This window comes from Dasypus novemcinctus, chromosome 21 (genome assembly GCF_030445035.2).
Source record: "Dasypus novemcinctus isolate mDasNov1 chromosome 21, mDasNov1.1.hap2, whole genome shotgun sequence".
Lineage (NCBI taxonomy): Eukaryota > Metazoa > Chordata > Mammalia > Cingulata > Dasypodidae > Dasypus > Dasypus novemcinctus.
Genome location: NC_080693.1, coordinates 59047876 through 59068982, shown reverse-complemented (window position 1 = coordinate 59068982; position 21107 = coordinate 59047876). Strand labels below are relative to the sequence as shown.

At 38.3% G+C, this 21107-nt stretch overlaps 1 protein-coding gene across 1 annotated transcript in view; it reads left to right on the top strand.

The window, feature by feature from the left end:
* The window catches only part of IKZF3 (IKAROS family zinc finger 3), a 111905-nt gene that overhangs the window by 79402 nt on the left and 11396 nt on the right, over positions 1-21107 (top strand). Inside the window, exons 4-7 of the mRNA XM_058284169.2 lie at positions 3407-3664; positions 4475-4642; positions 6642-6758; positions 15084-15200. Coding sequence (XP_058140152.1) covers positions 3407-3664; positions 4475-4642; positions 6642-6758; positions 15084-15200 — 660 coding nt within the window. The remainder of the gene's footprint in view (positions 1-3406; positions 3665-4474; positions 4643-6641; positions 6759-15083; positions 15201-21107) is intronic.

The window sequence follows — 21107 nt, the reverse complement described above, 5'->3', positions numbered from 1 at the left end:
GAAGGCTACAGTTTAACTGAAGAAATAGAAGAATCAAGGGATAGTGTAATGGGCTACAGAGAAGTTGGGGACTATAACCAACAAACTGGCATGGATTTAAGAATCAGGAAATTATTGGTGATTTTCAGGAGAGTAGATGAATTAAATTATGGAGGCAGAAGCCAGATTACAGGTAACTTTGAGTCAGTTTTGAGGCTGTAGATATAGACCATGAATTACCTTTGTAGTATATCTGTCTAGAAAGGAGTGTTGGTGGTAAGATGTAATGAGAGTTTAAATTAAATTGCAAAGGGAAGCAGTTGTAGCTCAACTGATAGAGCATCCGCCTACCATATGGAGGGTCCAGGGTTCAGTACCCAGGGCCTCCTGACTCATGTGGTGAGCTGGCCCACGCACAGTGCTTATGCGCGCAAGGAGTACTGTGCCACGCAGGGGTGTCCCCCACATAGGGGTGCCCCATTCACAAGGAGTGCACCCCGCAAGGAGAGCCACCCCGCATGAAAAAAATGCAGCCCACCCTGGAGTAGCACCGCACACACAGAGAGCTGACACAGGAAGATGATGCAACAAAAAAAGTGACACAGTTTCCCGGTGCTGCATGACAATGCAAGCAGACACAGAAGAACACACAGCGAATGCACACAGAGAGCAGACAGTGGGGGGGAGGGGAGAGAAATAAATCTTTTTAAAAATTAATTAATTAAATTGCAAATGGGAATGGAAAAGAGGGGTTGGCATCTAGAGAACCTGAGGACTTAAATTCAATTAGTTTTGGACACTGACTCAGTATGGAGATAGAAAGCGAAAGAATTCCACAGTTTCAGAACTTGGAGAATGCTCCTCTTCCTCTGTTCTATAATTCTTTCTCTCAAGGGATGGAATGAATCTTCATTTAGGGCAGACTGGTGTCTTTCCTGGTTGTTTTGGTGGACTATATTTGGAGGCTGGGGTGCTAAGCCCAGTAACTTCTCAAGAATCTCATTCATACATTAGATTCTAATTTATTCTAATATCCAACTCTGTTTACTTTCACACAATCTTTCCTGAAAACCCTAATGAATTGCTGACCCCCAGTAACCATGCAGAGAGGTGATAAGTGGCCTAGGTCCTTAATCTAAGATAGAATGCCAGTGGCAAACCAGCAAGTGTACTAGGAACTCTTTGGTCCAGTTAGTCCAAGGGAAATGTCTCCCTTAACGTCCTGTCCATGTAACTCTTATGCTTTCTCTTAGGGCCCTGGGTCTCAAATGCTGTCTTCCTTGTTCAATAGCTAAATCCTAAGGGTCTGAAGCGAAGTTCTTGATCTTGAGCCAGATCAGTGTAGTATGGATTCCAGGTCATGCCCACTAAAGCTAAAATCCTGAAGGAAGCAGCAGTTTTATTATGTCCTCTGTTTTTCAGAGACTTGGTACATTGATTAGTATTATTTAATGTTCACCAACGTTGAAGGGGCCTGAAACTGTTCATTTTAACATTTCTAAGCAAAATGAAAAGGATCCTTTTCTGCTACTCCTTTCTATCTACTGTTTTTGGTTTTCAGTAGCTGAAGTTTTCCGTTGAGGTTCTTTTAAACGCCTACATGCAAACTGAAGAGCACTCAAGCTTTGGTGGGATATCACCCACAGCTGGAGTGATGGAGGAAGGGAGGTGGGTTCAAGTGTCAGGTGCATCCTTCTCTTTTACAAAATTAAGAAAACAAAAACCACTTACGCAAACAAATCCCATCTGAAAGCAGTATGGAAGACCTGTCCAGTGAAAAGCAGAGAATGAGCTTCTTTCCGTGTACGAAGTGAGATCAGAGGTCAGTTCATATATAACCAAGTGCAAAGGATGGGCAAATTTGAAATACACTGGAGTTATCCTACAGCCCTTCATCTTTGCTAGTCAATGAGTGAAAGGCTGTGAACCATGAACTGTGGTGAGAAGCAGTGGGACAGTGCTGTAGCAAGACCTTTGTTGGTGGTTATGCTCCTGTCTTGCTCTATTAAGCAAACACAGTTAATATAGATGAAAGGTAACCTTGATAGAAGTGAAAATTGAAACTTGGCTTGAATGTAGCAAGCCAGGCACAGCTGCAGTTGTTACTTCCTCCTATGTGGCAACAGGAGCAGCACTTTACTGACATTTTTGGAAGAGATGTAGTTTTTATAAATATCCTTACAACAGAGTGATGGGTTTTACCGTCTACACCTTTGGTGAGAAGTTGTGGAATACAGTAAGAAGCCACTTAGACTTTATATACCTACTGTGTGAGGTCAAACCCCAATAAATGATAGTTCAGGGTAAAGTTCAGCATTCTGGTCATACCTCTGCTATTAACTGGCTGTGCATGCTTGGACTCATCTAAAACATCTGTTCCTGGATTTCCTTATCTGAAAAACAAGAGGATTGGATTAGATAATTTCTAAATCTCTTTCTAGGTCTAAAATTCCATTGATTTGTAATTCCTTATGCTTATGGAGGAGTACAACTTCTGATTTCTAAGCATGTTTGAAAAACTATATATACAGCATATTGTATATGTGAAAGATCCCTTACAGATGTTTATTATTATTACCTTGAAGAAAATTATAGTTTCTGTTAGTCCAGTATATAAATTTGCCTTGCTTATTTCTTGGGTTCTTCAGCTTAAGAGTGTTGCAGCTCTTTTTAAGATAGTGCTTGATCAGGTAATTCCCTTGGGCCCAGGCCATTTTCTCCTATCCAGTCTTAAAATTCTAGGATCTTGAGTTTAGCCCTCCCTAACTTGGAATAGATACCCTTCCCCCGCATATGTTGGGCTTCATTTACCTGTGTCAATTAAAGTTAACCTTAGAAGGTTATGTTAAAGAATTACTTCTCCTTTTATCTTTCTCAACAGTATTTCACTAGTACTCTCGGCTTCCTCTATATTCAGTGTTGTGTGTTTATCAGTTCCAAGAGAGTTAGGAAGCTAAGACGAGTTTTAGCAGTTCAAATAAATGGAAAAGGGAAGAGGCAGAGCATGGCTTAAAATCAGAAAAACCATGTTAACACTCTTCACCTCCCAACCTTAGTGGCTTAAATTGGATGCCACTGGTCCTTTAAACCTAAGAGCACACCACCCTGCCGGTTTAACTACAACCACCAAAAAAGGTACTAGATCTGAGAACCTGTCTTCTCCCCCAGTCCTGGAGAAGAGTTGTTCAAAATGTTTTTTCATGGTCGCTTTGAGCCGTCATAGCTAAAATCTGTTACTTCTAACTTTCTGGATAGCCTGCATTACTGTCATCTATTTTTGTGTGTGTGAGTATGTGTGTTATCCTCTAACTATGGTTCAGAATTCAAATAATGAGAGTTTGTCCTAATGGTGTTTTCTTGTTTTGTAGATGCACAATGTTAGGTTTGCTTCATTTGATATTTATCCGTTGCCTTTTCTTCCCTGCAGATGATTCAATGAAAGTGAAAGATGAATACAGTGAAAGAGATGAGAATGTTTTAAAGCCAGAGCCTATAGGAAATGAAGAAGAGCCTGAAATTCCTTACAGCTATTCTAGAGAATATAGTGAATATGAAAACATTAAGTTGGAGAGACATGTCTCGTATGATGGTACCAGGCCAGCAAGTGGAAAGATGAACTGTGATGTGTGTGGATTATCCTGTGTTAGCTTCAATGTCTTAATGGTTCATAAGCGGAGTCATACTGGTAAATAGCCTCCTTTTTCATTCTTCTGAAACCTGTCCTAATTCAACTACATGAGAAATGAAGTGATGGGATTTGGAAATTTTCATTACTTCCATTGATATTTTGCTATAATTCTGATGATATCTCTGCCTCTCTCCATTTCTGTTTACTTGGTGGTTTTTATTCTTGCTTCACATGCATTTGACAAACATATTTCAAATGGTCTGAGTAAAAGAAGACTGTAGAGAACAGTGTTCTAAGTCAGCCAAATCTTTTTTCTTCTGTTAATAAGTAGGAGTTGAATTGTAAGATTTGCTTCTTTCGTAACATGTTTAATTAAAACAGAGCTCTTACTGTATTGGGCTCACATTTGGTAGTTTTAAAGAATTTATCTTCAGACAATAAATAGGTAGTCTATAGAAATTCATACAAACACAATAATTCCATTGGGCCCCATAGATTCCATCTGACATTTGATACAAACACTTTTTTAAAAAACATTTCTGGCTTGCATCTGTGGCTCTTTTTTCCAGAGATTATATGCTACATAATATAAAAATAATGTAAAAACTTAAACCCATAAGGCACTTCTAGGGCTGTTCGGTTTCTTTGTGCTGATTCAAGACAAGATGATACCTAAAATAGCCTTGCTAAGTGGGTGCTTTTTCTCTTCTAGAGGGTAGATTCCATTAAGTCTTTTGCTGGCCTTGTCATACAGCTTCCACCTTATAAACGGTCTAAAGAACAAGTTTTGCCATAGGTGTCTCACCTGTATGTGTGCTTCTCTACTTGCCTGGTGACCAGAATCCTCCTTTTTTGTCCTTTTTAAAGGTGAACGCCCATTCCAGTGTAATCAGTGTGGGGCATCTTTTACTCAGAAAGGTAACCTCCTCCGCCACATTAAACTACACACAGGGGAAAAACCTTTTAAGTGTCACCTCTGCAACTATGCATGCCAGAGAAGAGATGCACTCACAGGTCATCTCAGGACACATTCTGGTAAGTGACTGAAATGAGCATTCCATATCTAAGAAATACATGCCCCGAGAGCCCATTGTAGAAACTAGAAAGAGTTAAGAGTGAAGGTTTTAATCTGTCATTCTTGTTCTGAAGGCTTACAACAGCAGAGACTTCTAGGGCTAATTACAGTTCCATTAAGGCATTAATTGCTCTCCGTCTGGCTCTTTGGGGACTATCATGTTCTTACCATCCTTGCTCCCCTGGAGAACAGACAACAGACTGGAAGAGCATGCCCTACAAAAAAAATGCCTTTTTAAGTTTTGCCAAAAAAATGATAACCATCAGTATTCTCTGATGGCAAACTTTATTAAAAGATTATTTTTCCTTTAAAAAAGAAAAATAAACTTCTCATTCAAAAGAATGGGAAGTCAAATGATGCGCAGTTTGTGAATTTTGGAAATTCTCTAAACAGTATAAATAATCATTTGGGGATTAATTTGGGGACCATTCTGGGGCTAAATTTCTTAAACCTAACTTTCCTCTTGATCGCTCTATTTATTTGTAACCTTTAAAAGATGAGTAGCAGTGAAAATATATAAAAAGCTATATGCTCATTTGATGGTTTTACCCTTTATTTTGACCAAACAAGATAATAACACTGGTTTCTTTTTTCAACATTCAGAATTTCCCTCCTAGAAAAATAAGACTGAGTTTATTTTCAAATTTGGGACTTCATGTTCTTGATGTTATCTGACAACATTTTAATTGAAAAAAAAAAGCTTTGTTCTTATGTCAGTCCACATACATACTGCTTTGACTAAAACCTAGCCCCAAGCTTGTAACTGGTTCACAATTCAAATACCAGGGAATTAAACAAGTCAGCCCTGATAGAACCCCCCTTGACAGATCGTATGTGGTAAAGAGACAGTTCTTTCACAGCTTATTCTTCAAAGTAACAAATTGAGTCTGAGTTTGAACCAAAATAATTAGAAGGGTTCCTGTCCACTGCCTTTTTCAAATAAGATCCAATAATAGTAGTCATTTTTAACACAGATTCTAAAAGACCCCAATTTATGCAGAAAATTTTAAATGTTTAGTCCTAGCAAACCTGCATTTATTTTAATTGGGGATTCCATGAGGCTCTTTTAGTGCTTTAAATTCCAAAGCCTCTGTTTTAAGCAGAGCAAGAGGATTAGAAAATAAAAATCTCAGTCCCTGAAACTACAAGTCCATGGGGTATGTTGTACCAATAGATCAGAAAGGCCAGCCTTGCACAGCTAAAATGAAGCCAAGTGAAGTTACTGCTTATATATTTCAAGCAGTAAGGAATTTGGAGGAGTTGGGAGGATAAAGGTTATATGAATTGCATGGATGAACTTTTGAGGAAACCATTGCTTCATCTTAGGAATGAAGATGAAATCATTTTTGCAGTTTATTCTTATTTGTGTTATTCAAACAATAGCCTTAATTTAATTAGCTCAGTTTTTATTGTTTTAGCACAAACTTTGCTCTAACCACTTGGTAGAGACACAGCTAAGTTTATCCAAGTCAGTCCATGCTCCCGAAAGGCCATCCGTCAATTTCGAACTGAATGCTTATACTCCAACAAACTGCAGTTTCTTTACTTATAACCAGATGGATGTCACAAATTAAGGAATCCCTTCTATTTCATTCTATATCACATTAACTCACTTGAAGAATACAAATGCCCTATGTTTGTGTGGTTTTTTCCCCCTGAAGAAAAAAGGATTTTTTCTGGAGCCAAAACATTATACTAAATGATACTCATTCCATCCAAATCCTTTCATCTGGTATAGGAGGCTATCCTTTAGAAGAATTCGTTGACATAATAATCAACTGTAGACCACAACCTTATTTCAGCTTACTAAATTTAAAAGTAATGTAGATTCTAAATACCTAAATACTTTGGCTTCTCTCTGCAGTCTCATTCCTAGTGATCAGTTTTCACAGTGCCCCAAGCCACTATCATTCTATAATCCCTGAAGGTCACTGAGTGCCCCTTGTGCTTTTCTTATAGTCGAGAAACCCTACAAATGTGAATTTTGTGGAAGAAGTTACAAACAAAGGAGTTCCCTTGAGGAACACAAGGAGCGCTGCCGTACTTTTCTTCAGAGCACTGACCTGAGTGAGACCGGTGAGTTCATGCAACACTCACTCTACACACATTCAGTGTGCATCTACTGTGTGCTACTCATGGTTCTAGGCTGTGAGATGCAATAGAAAATAAAAAGACAAACCAACCTGCCCTCATGGAATTTATATCTTAATGGAGGAAGGCAGGCTATAAACTAAGTAAAGTATATAGAATATCAGCAGGTAGGCAGGGCTATCAGGAAAAATGAAAAAAATGAAACAGGTACCAGGTCAGGGCGGCAGGCAGCGGTGAGAATGAGTCAGGGAAGTCTTCAAAAAGGATGTAACATTTTAACAGACTTAAAGGAAGTAAGTGAGCCCTGCAGATTAATAGGGAATAAGTGCAAAGGCCCTAGAGCTTGAGCTTCAGAAAATGTAAACAATCTTATATGACTGGAGCAGAGTGAGTAATGGGACAGGAGGCCAGAGAGAAAAGGGGGAAACAGATCTTATCAGTCCTATAGGCCATCATAAAGAATTTGACTTTTATTCTGAGTGAAATGTAAAATCCTCTAAGAATTTTACACAGAGAGACGGCACTATTGCAATTTCCACTTGAAAAGAATCACTAGTTGCTATTGAGAATAGATGGTATTGAGGCAGGGGTAGAAATTAGGGAATCTAGTTAGGAGGCCATTGCAGTAATTCAAGCAAGAAAAGATTGTCTTGGAGCAGGTGGTAGTGGTATAACTAATGAGAGGTGTTCTAATTATACATATATATTTAAAGGTAGAGCCAACAGGATTTCCTATTAGATTGATGTAGGATGTAACTTGAAGAATGGTGTCACCATTGACTAGAAATGGCCAAGATTAGGGGTGGAGCAGACTGGGTAGAGTATGGGGCAGAATTGATTAAAACTGCCAGGATATTCTTTGCAGAAGACCCAAAGGTCACACCCTTGACCACTCATAATTTATTGTGATGCTTATATTTGGCCCTGGGAATTTCATATTTTATTCAGTGTTCTGAAGTAGATGTCTAGTGTCAACTGGTTGAAGTACTAGATGCCTTTATGCATATCGACTTTAGTCTTATTGCCTTCATTCTTTTGTAGAAACACCCTGAAACTCTTATATTGCATCTCTTCAGTTGTCTTTTGTCCTGTTCAGTTGACTATCAGCCTGTTTCTAGAGTTTGGTGTGTCTGACATTTTTTATTTGGTTACTTGAACCAATTGCTTATTTACAATAGGTGAAAATCTTTTTGGGATTTGGTGCTTGGTTGAAGTAGCTGTAGTTGAAACGTTTGAACATTTTAAAGCAGAAAGATTACAAAAGTATGACAAATAATGTGAAGCTCAGGAAAAATGGAGTAGAAATCATAAGTGGTTAAATTACCAGTTTCCAGTGAGAGGAAACTTTTGTTTTAGATAAAGCCTGTTTTAGGGTGTTAGGAACTGGCCAACTGAATTTGGTTGGTTTGCCACTGCTTCTGCTTTTTATCCTGATGGCATCTTTGGTTTTATCAAGGAGTAGGATTTCCTCCTTGTTTCTAAAGAGAAGTGTGTACTTCAAAAAGGGGGGGGGGGGACCTGCTTAAAACTTGGGTTTTGACAATTTAAGGGCCAGGCTTAAGGTTACTCAGTTAAGCAGCACTTCCCCAGGACAGAATATGGGCGTCTTTACATGTTTGTATTTCAGACAAGTAAGCAAAGCTCATACTGTGAGAAATTCCATAGCTATGAAAATTCATTGTATTCCTAATGGGGTATTAATGTGTAACGCTGGTAGGATACAAGAGTACATCTAATATTACCTCGTTTTGGAGATAAGGAAATTAAGACTCATCAAAGTTCTTTGACTTGCTTAAAAAAATCACTAGAACTTTCTTTTTAATGTCAGTTATATTTTTTAATTTATTGAAATATAATTAACATACCATAAAATTGACCTTTTAAAAGTGTGCAATTTGGTAGTTTTTAGCATATTCACAAAGTTTTGCCACCATTGCCACTGTCTAATTCTGGAACATTTTCATCACTCCAAAAAGAAAAAGAAACTCTGTAGCCATTTGCAGTCACTCCTGATTCCTCCCATGCCCCCAGAACCTGGCTACCTCTTACCTACTTTCTGTCTCTATGGATTTGCTTTTTCTGTACATTCCACATAAATGGAATCATGCAAATGTAGCCTTCTGTGTCTTCTTTCATTTAGCATAATGTTTACAAGTTTCCTCCATGTTGTAGCATGTATCAATACTTCATTCCTTTTTATGACTGCATAATATTTCAGTGTATGGCTCTGCTACTTTTTGTTTATCCATTCATTAGTTGATGGGCATTGGGTCATTTCTACTTTTGGCTTGGTTAGCTATATTTTTTAAAGGTTGTAGATGATCTGGTTGGGAAAAGAGACCTAGTAGCATACATACTAATTAACACACATACATGCATATGTGTATATCTTGAGTCGACTGAAAGTAGAGGGAAAAAAATCAGTAAACCATGTTCTATGAATATTAAGCTCAAAAAATCACACACACCCCCTCGGGAATTGGATGTGACTCAACTGATAGGGCATCCACCTACCATATAGGAGGTCCAGGGTTCAAACCCAAGGCCTCTTGGCCCATATGGTGAGTTGGCCCACACACAGTGCTGCCGCGGGCAAGAAGAGCTGCCCCATGCCAAAAAAAAAGTGCAGCCCACCTAGGAGTGGCGCCACACACATGGAGAGTTGACCCAACAAGATGATGCAACAGAAAAAGAAACACAGATTCCCGGTGCCACTGAGAATGCAAGCAGACACAGAAGAACACACAGTGAATGGACATAAGAGAGCAGACAACAGGGGTGGGTGGGAAAGGGGAAGGGGAGATAAATAAATAAAATAAATCTTTAAAAAAAAAAAACACCCCTAAAATTTAAATTTTAGGAATTTCAAATTAGTAAATTATCAAAAGAAATGTTTTAGCTTTCTTCAGTGGTATAATTCAGGAAATGCTGAAATACAGAGGTTGAGTTCATTTGCATATCATATGGTGAGTTGATGGATGCCTGCCACATACTCTAAGTCTCAGCAAAAAAATAAATGATTAAGCAAATTCTGAATTTTGTTTAAATAAACATGTAATATTGGTGGTTTCATCTTATAAAATGTAGAAAGTCACAGTTTAATCACATATAAATATTATTCTTTTATACATCAAATAGTTCTCATATACCCAAAATTAAATGAATTTTTAATTATAACATAAGCCAATCCTTTGATTATTGCCACTGTTCCCTATATGGTTACCATTTCCCTTTCCTTCTTAAAATTGGGAGAGGCCCAGTCTAGACATAGTGTTTCATCCTGAGCCTGACCAATCTAGTATCATCAATGGTACATTATATCCCCTCATCCCTAGTTTTTAAAATAATGGTACTCCATTGCTACTGTGAATTCAGCATTCATTCCTCAAGTGCTTATTGTAAATTGAAGTGCAGCCTAGTAGAAGAGCCAAGCCTTGGGACATACCTGTCTGCATCAAGAAGCAGTTCTTTCTAGAAGCAGAATGGATGAATGCAGGTTCAAAAGAATGCAGGTGTAGAGCAACAGGGCTTCTGGCCTTGCTAATCATTTTTTTTCACTCAGACAGTATTTGAGCATCCCATGTACCAGGCTTTGCATCAGAACTGTTTGTAAAGATGACTTAGGTTAAATACCTACCTCTGAAGAACCCACCATCCAACAAGGAAATGGGCATTTGATCTATAATATAATACAGAGGTCTAAGACACATGCAGTACTGCTACTTCATCCAAGTTTCTATCACCAGACAACAAGTGGCTTCAACAAGATATTTCTATGCCTGCTGGCTTAATGGAGTATACAGGAAAAGAAGAAGGAATATAGAAGACAATGGGCTTTATGTTCTCATTAGCTTGATCCTTATTCCAGAAAGGTACTAACAGCTGGGACAGATTCATTCAGCCTCACCGCACACAAATTATGTGTACTTGGAGCAGGACATATTTTTGTGTGACAGTGAGTTCTAGTAATAACAAGACTTTTAAAATAATTGACTTATTCTTTTTGTAAATTTAGGAGTCAGAACTTTTCAGCATTATTCTCATTGTTTCAGTTAGGCAACATAAACATGATGGTTTCAGAAAAACATATTTTCACCAATGTACCAGGCCAAAAAAAGTTAAAATATTTTGAAAGTCTATTTTCTCAACTGATTATTCTTTTTAAAAATTGATACTGTCTCACAGGTAGGATTCATTCTACATCTGCTCAAAAAGTCAACAATTTTGTGTTACTTTTTGTTAGAACCTGCCTCAGTCTTTGATAACAATCTCTTGTTATACAATTCTAATTGCATAACACCCTCTTCTTCCACTCTCCATTAGCTACTGACTGACCACACCAAAAAAGAGACAGGAAGCAATGCCTCTTATTTGAGCTCCATTTAACACTTTAACAAGATATGAAGGAATGTGAACAAAACCAAAAACACCATCACCACAATTACAGAGTTAAAACTGCAATCACTTTGAGATAGAAATTGCATCATGGAAACAGTTAACTAAAAAGCTAGACCATAAAATATTAAGGCTTGTGCAGGAAATAAAGGTATAGTAATTTTGTCTGTAATTGCTATTTTGTATTATATTTTATTATATGCTATTTCAACATGTCTTTAAAATCACTTTGTTAATGAAAATTGGTATATCCACTATATGTGAGCAACTGACATAAAAGGAAATTGACCCAGAATTACAGTCCTGCTCCTATGCTCACACTTGAACCGAGTGTACAAATTGTTCCTTGTCACCATATTCCCCACGCCCACCCCTTGCAACATTAAACCGCCAAACACCACCCAGGAACGGATTTCCTATTTCGTCATTTAAACCCATTATCTTGTTCCCTGACTATCTTGCCGAACTGGTTTCCCTCCACTTACATTTCTGAGACATGATGTGTCAAGATAACAAGTCTAGACTATTTGTATAAATAGATAGTTGGGTCCTAGTTGGAGCAGAGGTCCAAAAACCAATAAGCTTTTTTTTTTTTTTATTTTTATTTTCAGTGTACTGCCTAATCCCTCCCTAATCCGAAGAGATTGGCTAATTTCAAAGCATTTATTTATGTTTTAAGGGTTCTCATTTAGTGGTATAACATAGTAGCTGAGGCAAAAGACTAGCAGCTTGGGAAATAAAAATGAGCATACACCATAGTTAGGTGATATTTCAGCTTTTGCCAGTTTGCCAACTAGAAACACAGCTAACACAGTAAAGGTGAACGTAATCTCTAGAGTATATTCACATGTATATTGAGGGTTGGAACCTTGCAGTTGATATTTTGAGTGAAAGATCTGGGAGAGGCTGTGGGTAAACAGGAGTCCCCTAGATTAGTTTCAGAGGATTTCTTTCATTCTAACCAGAGTCCTGGAAATAGGAAAATCTCCACCCACCTTAAACCTTATGTCTATCCATAAACATTCTGGAAATTTATTTTTTTAATGTCAGGCATTTGCTTATCAATTTACAAAGTAAGGTTTATCTGGAAACAACTGTCAAGACAAGCCTGGTGTGTAGCCAGGAATAAAAGGTGATGTTATCTTGAAGTTGACATTTAGTGACATGCCCTAATTACGTTATATAGGGCAGTGTATCCACACTTCAGCATCCTCCCAAATATAGAGGATATTGATTGCATGTCCTCAGGAAGCTGCTTATGGTAATTGATGATGACTTTGGTAAATGTAGACAGTGACTGATGAAGATCAAATGGGAAAACTAGACTGACATCATTTTGCTCGGGATGTGTCCTGGGCCTGAATGGACATATCACTGGGTAATGATTGAGCCAGTAGAGGAGTGACTTCAGGAGACTAATGAGAACAGTGGCAAAATGGAGAGAGAAGGTAAAAAGCCCAGGACACTGTCTTTCATTTTCATTTCACTGTAAATCCTTTTGATAATAAGTACAGGGGATTAAGGGGGAAACTTTACCTGGAATTAATCCTCTTGTAATTATTGAACCAGAATGAATGTTTCTTAGTCAAAGTACACACTCAACTGTCTCTCCCAAACGTCTAAGACAAAACCTCAGAACTTATTTGGAATCCCAGGCTTTTGCCTTTCACGTCTCTGCTCTTGGGGCTCAGAGTAGTGCCACATCTGGTGGTGGTTTGTGTGAAGGAAATAATATATATAATGGTTTCCTGTTTGGTCATTTAAATTTATCCCTGTGTTGGACAGAATTTGACCCACTGCACTGCACTCAATGGTAGGGTCCTGTCACAAAAGGACTGGTTATTTATCACTGTTGGTGGGCCAAAGTCGTGGTGCTTTATCCAAAAGCTGCCCGGGCCCCTTATTCTGACCCTCACTGTTTTCATTTATACAAATAGCATGATTAATAGCTTAGATTAAAGACTGAGTTATTTCTTTTATAACATACACTTATTTTTTACAAGAAATGCACAAATTCTAGTAAATATGGTCATTACCATCATCATCTTCTCCTCTTACTCATTTTTGGAGACAAATTTCATTTTATTACTGAGTAAAAAAAACCATGCACCAATAATAAAATGGAAAATATGTAAAGCTTTGTATTCTTTTCTAATTTCTTTGGTTTTCTCACCCTGGTCATAGTTAACAGTCTTGCCCTGGAGGTCTTTCCCTAATATTTATTTACTGTAGAAATGGTGCATTTTCTTCTCCCTGGGCATATCATTTTTGGTATTGAATGCCTGAGAGACCATGGAATTTGTGACATTATTTCTGTATATTAGAATTTCCTCACACAGCAGACATATCATACTCTTCAATTACAGAGCACTGACAGTTCCCAAATCTGTGTTTGTATTTGGAGGGGGGTGCAATTAGTACTTGCTTTTTACTCTAGTCCCTTTAAACTAATTTCAATTTCTTCCTCCTTAAAGACATTAGAAATATATGTATACTTTATTTCAGTTTAGACCTCCCGAAATATATATAATACAACAGAGAGAAATGTGTATAACTTCACAATATGGTTTTTTTTTTTGCAGTCAGGAGTCACCAAACTGGCCCTGGGGCCAAATGCAGTCAGCAGACTGTGTTCAGGGGTGGAGCTGAGAATGGTTTTTGCACTTTTAAAGGTGGGGAGAAGGGGGACTGGAAATGTGGGACAGAGACTATGTGTATGTCCCATTAAGCTTAAAATATTTATTATCTGGACCATTACAGAAAAGGTTTGCTGATCCCTGACTTAGGGCAGCATCACATGTTAAGTTTAAAGCCTTATATTGGGTGCAGCTAGAGCATCAATTTAAACTTTAGGCATGAACTTTTATTGGGTACTGGTACTGCCTGCTGTACCAGAGTCAATTATACTATATTTATTCCAGTACACTGTTTTAGTTGATTAGATGTTAACATTGTTTATGCACTCTTCTAGTGGTTCTCAGCCCTGGCTGCCTTTTAAAATTACCTGGGGAGCTTTGAAAATACTGTTGCCTAGGCCCCTACACCAGAGACTTGGAGCCTGGGTACAGGTATTTCTTACATGTTCTTCAGGTAATTATAATTGTCAGCCAGGTCTGAGAACCCCAGGCCTAGACCACACAAAGCTCTATTCGTATATTGACAATTAGCCCATATTCTTAGGCAGTTTTTATTCATATTTTCGTTACAAATATAATTAGAGCTGCATTATATAAATTGTTCCTTAATTTCAAGACCGAAGTGTCACCCAGGGAAATTTTAAGCAAGACAATTGTGAAATGTAAAGAGCATATGAAACAGATATAATGCAATAGAGCCCAGAAAAATAGAATTTAAAAGATAGGAACTGAGAGGAGCATGCTTAAGAAAAACAATAACAAAAAACTACCACTCAGCATTTCAATGCACAGATCACTGAGCAGATTTCTTGCTATCTGGGTAAGTGCTGTTAATATAAACAGGGCAATAAATCTGGGGCACCATTTTTTTTTTTTCAAAGTTGTTAAGAATTCTATCAGTCTGCAGGTGTCACATGCAGAGTTACTCAGAATCAGAAAGAAGGCTGATAGGGGTTAGAAGATCTCCATCTCTCTATCCTTTTGCAACCAACCACGTCCAGGCTGTTTATTTTCTACTTCCTCTTGCTAATGAAGGTACTGGTTGGGGATGGGTTGGGCTTTCCCATCTCAGCACAAGACTGCAAGATTTGAATGTGCCCCTGTGCTGGCTTGACTTGACCACATCAGGTACCCCGGGTAAGAATCTTAGCAGCAATAACAGGTAACAACAGCAGAGTTTGCGTCACTCCTCTGACACGCTTCCTTCCAGTTTATTTCCTCTTCTCCCCATTTACCAGCGTGCTCTCTTCCCTCTTCTTTTTCTGTTTTTCCAAACCAGCAAGTGTGGAAGCAAGACACATCAAAGCAGAGATGGGAACTGAAAGAGCTCTCGTTCTGGACAGATTAGCAAGCAATGTGGCAAAACGAAAAAGCTCAATGCCTCAGAAATTCATTGGTAAGACTACAAACCTTTTTCCTGATGTTGTCAGCAGATAGTTTGAATGAGATAACAATAGGATGCTTGTATACAGGCCCTTCTTAGCTTAACTTCTGTTTAATAAGTTAATTAGTTTCCCCTTGTACACTTTTATTCTTCATGGGTTCATTTCAATAACTAGAGCAAATTGAATAAGAGATAGTAACTAAAGAATCTTAACCACAGATGATGGGACTATTTGGTATTCAATTTTCTAAATGGAGTTGGTGTTAAAAGATGCTGTTCCTTCCTCTTTATTCTGAATGACATATGTTGCATGAGAGAATTTATGCAATTTACACCAGTAAGATGTTTGAGATAGCATTTTTGTGATCTTTTGTAATTATTTTTCAAGTTGGTTCCGTTAGCATGCTCAAACATTTTTCATGCTCTAAAATGTATTGCTGTATTTTCTTTTAATTTGATAGAAAACTAACTTTAAGGGAAGTGGTTGGGAAAACATAGGTTTAAATAACAGGGTTTGGTTTAATCATTTCCCTTGCTGGAATTAATTTTTATGCCATTGGTTTTCACATTGTCAAAAAATACAGTAGGATGAGATGGCTAAGAAATAATTTTGTTCATTAAAGTGTTAGAACTGCTGAATGTTGAGATAATTTGCTGAACTCTCCCAGATGTTTACATAAATGTGACTGTGATAATTAAAATAGATTTTTATTTGTGAAATAAGCAGCTGAATTGAATGTATCAGTTTTGCTGTAAATTGAAAGTTAGTTGGTGATACTGCATAAAAATAGTTATCAGACGAAAATAGACTTCCCTCAACACCAATAATGCTTTAGAAACTTGTCAGTCTCTTTTTTCCAAAGCTGCTTGCTGCTGTTGGTTTCTTACTTCTGTCCTTTTTTGTTTATTCTTTTCAAAAGATTTACAGATATTAAGTGCTTTTATTTTATTCTGGTCCAGGATATTATTTTATACCGCCATTCTATGTTAATTACAGCAATCTATTGAAAGAACCCATATATTCTGGGATTACCTAACTTGATATCTCTGCTTACTTATTTTATTTTGATTAGCCAAAAGGTTTTTATACACTTTTAATCACTTTATGAATAAATTATACTGGACACATTAGTGCATTTCAATGTAGACCCCATTCCCTCTTCCTTACTCTCTTCCCTCCCCGCAGTAAGAAATGTCAGGGGGGCATGTAGTGATGATATTTAGGCACAGTGGACCCATTGTGATTCTAAGACATTTTCTTAAAACATTGACCATATATCTTTTGAGTTTTGCTTAGTAGGTTCTGACTTAAGTACCCAAAAAAAAATGGATAATTATCCCATGCCATTATTTTAATTCGGGGAAAGTTTTGACTAGATAAGGCCAACGCTGATGTGGAGAAGGATCATAGAGAGAGGCAGACAAGAAAAAAAAGTAGAGCTCCTTAATTTCAAGCCAGTTATGTTTCGTGCTCTGTGGTCTCAAGCATTAAAGTATAGTATCAGAGAAAGTACCTTGCTGTTACAACGACCCTAAACCCATAGTTGAGCTAAAGCTCTCCTTCATATAATAAAATTTGCTTTGATATTTTCATGGGTTTGAAAAAGCAACATGTTTCATATGTCCAGATTCATGCCACTTTGCCTGTTGCCACAGGCTCTCTTTCCTTGAGATCTTTTCCATATGTTTGTCACCATTGCAGCCAGAGAGTTTGCATGCCTCCGTTTCCAGGCTCATGAGAGATGCTGATTTTCTAGGTGCTGATTTCTCTCATCCTCTGAACCATCATACACTCTGTCAGCTGGAATCAGGAAGCCCAGGAGAGTAGAGTTAGTTCATGACTTGAGCTGAAAGAGCAACCTCAAGGCTTCAGGACCCAGAATAACTGGGGGAGATTCTCTTGGCAAATTGTGCCATAGAGCTAGAAAAAGCACTAGATTGGAAGACTGCTGGATTAGGGGTTCCAATTCTAGTCCTGCCATTTCTTTACTGTGTGCGATAAGGCAAATCTCATAACCTTTCTGGGCCTCTCTTTACTTATCTGAAGTGAGGACACTGAACAGGTGATGAAGACATCTGGAAGGTCTACTCTAGCATTCTACAAGTCTGTGAAATTGATTAGAAAAGAAATCTAAGGCAGCCATTATGGCTACTGGTTTGTGATAAAGCCCGTATGTGTAACTTTTTTTTTTTTAAGATTTGTTTTTTTCTTTTAAAATTTACTCCCCACCCCTCACCCAGATGGTTCTCTTGTCTGCTCATTGTTTGTTCACCTTTCTTCAAGAGGCACCGGGAACCAAACTCAGGACATCCTACACAGGAGGCAAATGTCCAATGGCCTGAGCCACATCTGCTCCCCTGTGTAACTTCTGTTAACTTTTTTCTCAAGGTTGTACAGATATGGTGCTTATATTACAAAGCATATTTATGTTTCCAGTATTTTGTTTGTTTGTTTGTTTTTTGAGGAAGATGCCATTAAATGTGAGAGACAACAAAGCAATCTCATTAGCTCAAAATTCATGTTTTACTTCGGCTAGTCCTACCTGTTCATTCATTCACTCTTTCATTCTTTCATCATGCAAAAGGTTATAGAGCTCCTGTCAGATACATGGTGTTCTTGACCAGTCTTGTTCTAGTCTTCTAGAATTAACTTATATCCTCAACCTTTGTTTTAGTGGGATTTTTTAAAATGAAAGAAACCTCCGAATTATTTAGCTGAATCAAGCTTTGTGATAGATAACAGTATTGTCAAGGGGGAAAAGTGGGGGTGGGATTGGGGGGGAGTTATCTGTGACATTGTTCAGTTTCTAGGACAAAAATGACAAAAATGATTTGGGGATAATGTTTTCCCTCCCTTTGTCCTCTCTGCCTTCCCCTTCCCTCCTCTCTGCTCCTCTTGTCTCTCCTATATTTCCTCTGTGGGTCACCAGTTTCTGAACAGATTCAGCTGCCAGGGAAATGGCAATGGGTACGGTGTAAAGGAAGAATGAGTCATTCCCTTTAATCCTTGCTGACAGTTGCACAGCACCCAGACCAACCTTGCCTTTCCTGACCTCTTGAACTGTGAGGACAAAGGTGAAATTATACCATCAGGTCAACTTTGCTACATTCCTGGTAGGGTGGAGGTAATTAGCAGTAGGAAGGATTTTTTCATCCACTGTAGATGAACTGGGTTGATTTAAGTCTAAATGCATTTAGAACCACAAAAATATGCTTTTGTTTAAGAGTAAAATTAAATTGCCCAAGTAGGAGAAAATAAAACCATTTCGTCTAATTGTCCAAGAAATTTCCTATCATTTTCTGTAAATTAGGAAATCAGAAATCAGCATCTTGACATCATCAGAGTCATTCATCTTAGTTGTTCTTTTCAAAGGACAAGAAGAACTTGTTTTTGGCATCTTAGCTCTTTTTGGGGTTTTCCTGTCTCTGAATCTTATTCTCCTGCAATAAGCTTGTTTGACTGTACTTCCAACTAATCTTCAAATACTTAGCTCAAAATGGAGACCAGATTTCTCTCCTGGAGGCAGGAGAAAAATGACTATTTCCACATATTTCTTTTTCCTGCTTATCTTCTTACCCCAAAAAAAGACAGATGTGTTTTTCAGACCCAAGAGGTTACTATAGCATCTCCTTATTTTTTTACTTTATGTATTACTTTATTAAAGGACATTTTCATGTTGAAGAGAGCATGAAAAAAGACCTCACTTACCCATGATAAACATGCTAGTGAGGTTTTGACACTTCAGCAAACACATTCAGTTCTCCCATTGAGTAACCAATGAGAAATTGTCTGCTTTGGTTAACAGGATAACAGGAAGCAGTTTTAATACCTGTTGTTAAGAGCAAAAAGTGTCTTCTCCCACCCTTTCCCAAAGCTCTGACATCCATAATACTGTAAGCCTTACCAAGTCATAGCATTCTAGAGCGCGGATGGATATTGGACACCACCTAATGAAGTCCTTTTACGGAGGCAGGAAGGGGGACCAGACTGATGAAAGGACACAGCTGGTATGTGGCAGGGCCGAGCCAGGACCAGGTCCACAGTGCGCTGCTGTGCAGGGCTGTCCTCTCCCAAGTCACCCAGAACAGGGTGCTCATAGGTACCACGTGTGGGCTTTGTACAGAGAGGAGTATGGTGATCGAAATTCAGTGGAAAAAAAGTTCCCTGAGGAAAGGCAGCCATTCTTCCTCAAGGAAAGCACTGACTTCCCCTGGCGATTCCATCAGCACAGATGACACCCCAATAGCACTTCATGGTGGCTCACAGAGGACAGAGGCTTCTGCAGCAACCACATGTTGTCTCCAGCTCAGTTTCCTCACCACTGTTCCCTCAGTACTCTTGGTCTCTCTTCTTCCTGCTTCTTGTTCTTTGGCTTCCTCTGTTTACCTCCTCTTGGAAGAAGGGTCAGTGATTGTAGTCTCATTTAGATTGAGATCAGAGGCTTAACGGTTAGATGTTCCTTTTACTTATTTATTCTTCCCTTTATTTTCATATCTATGTGCTTACAGTAACGGTAAAGGATAATACATGTGGAAAATTGTATGAAAGCAGCAAGGTAGCTGCAAAAGCACTTAAGTGACTTGAAGAAACTTTTAAAGACTTAAAACCAGAATACTATGTATTATCCCATGATGGTTACTGCAATGCTGGAATCTTGTTATTTTTCTAAAGGTCTAATCATTTTACCTCCCTCTTCAAAAACCTTTCAGTGGTTCCCTGTTGGAATAAAATCCAAACCACCTATTTAGGCTTTCTGAGCCTTCCACCATCAGTCTCCAACTTACCTTTTCTAATTTTATCATTTCAGCCACCTAATCCTTGCTTCAGCCGCCATGAACTATTCATCACTTACCAAACATAATGAGTTCTTTTCTACTTCTATGTAATCATTTTTTCTGTCTCTCTTTGTCTGGAATACCCTCCCTCACATCTGCCCTTAAAAGGTCTGTTCAGTACATACTGCTCACATTCTCACACCCCTGAGTTCTTTTCTCTTTTCTGCTGTCCCTCTGCACTCCTGGCATGTTGAATAGTTTGCTTTTTGTTATGTATTTGTACCCACCACAACATCAGATTATAAGGAGATTTTAAAGAAAAGAATAGATTAGGGGGGAGGAGTGAGGTGAGGGGGGGTGGGGGGTATATGGGGACCTCATATTTTTTTAATGTAACATTAAAAAAAAATAAAGACAAAAAATAAATTAAAAAACTAAAAAAAAAATAGATTAATATCTGCCCGGTATTATGTGTAGCATATTTGAAAAGTGTCCCATGTTTTTCCTCCCTCCCTTTTCTTGGCTACTGTATCCTTTTGTTCTACCACATAGCACTGAGGGATGCTGATTTGTACTGAAATTGTGCAAATGTTGCATCTCCCCTTTTGGACTGCAAGCTTATGTTTGCACTTCTCAAAGTACCAAATGTGGCAACATGGTGCTACGTATTTAACAAAACAATAATAGATCTGTCACTTATTGAGCACTTATGTGTACCAGGTACTCGATAGACCTCGCAACAGCTCTGCACATCATAACTTTCTCTTGAATGCGTGTACTGGTGCATTTGGACCAAAGCTCAGTTGCTGCCATTAAGCCTCTTCTTGCATTGCTTATGGGAACCCCCTGCAGAGAATCTGCAGTCACCGCCATTGGTGAGACTTTGCTGCCCTGGGCAGGGTAGCAACAGGGAAATGGCAGTGAACACTCCAGCATTTTCTGAGATGTATGGGCTCTTGGATTCCATCCTGGTTTTCCATTTGCCAACTAGATGATTTTAGAAAGATGATCGACGTGTTTGTGCCCTAGATTCTTCATGTGACTAAGAGATGATAATTCACCCCTTTTAGGGCTGATGTGAAGATAAAATGAGATATATGAAGTACCTGGGTCAATACTGGGCATATGGTGAGAGCTCAGAAA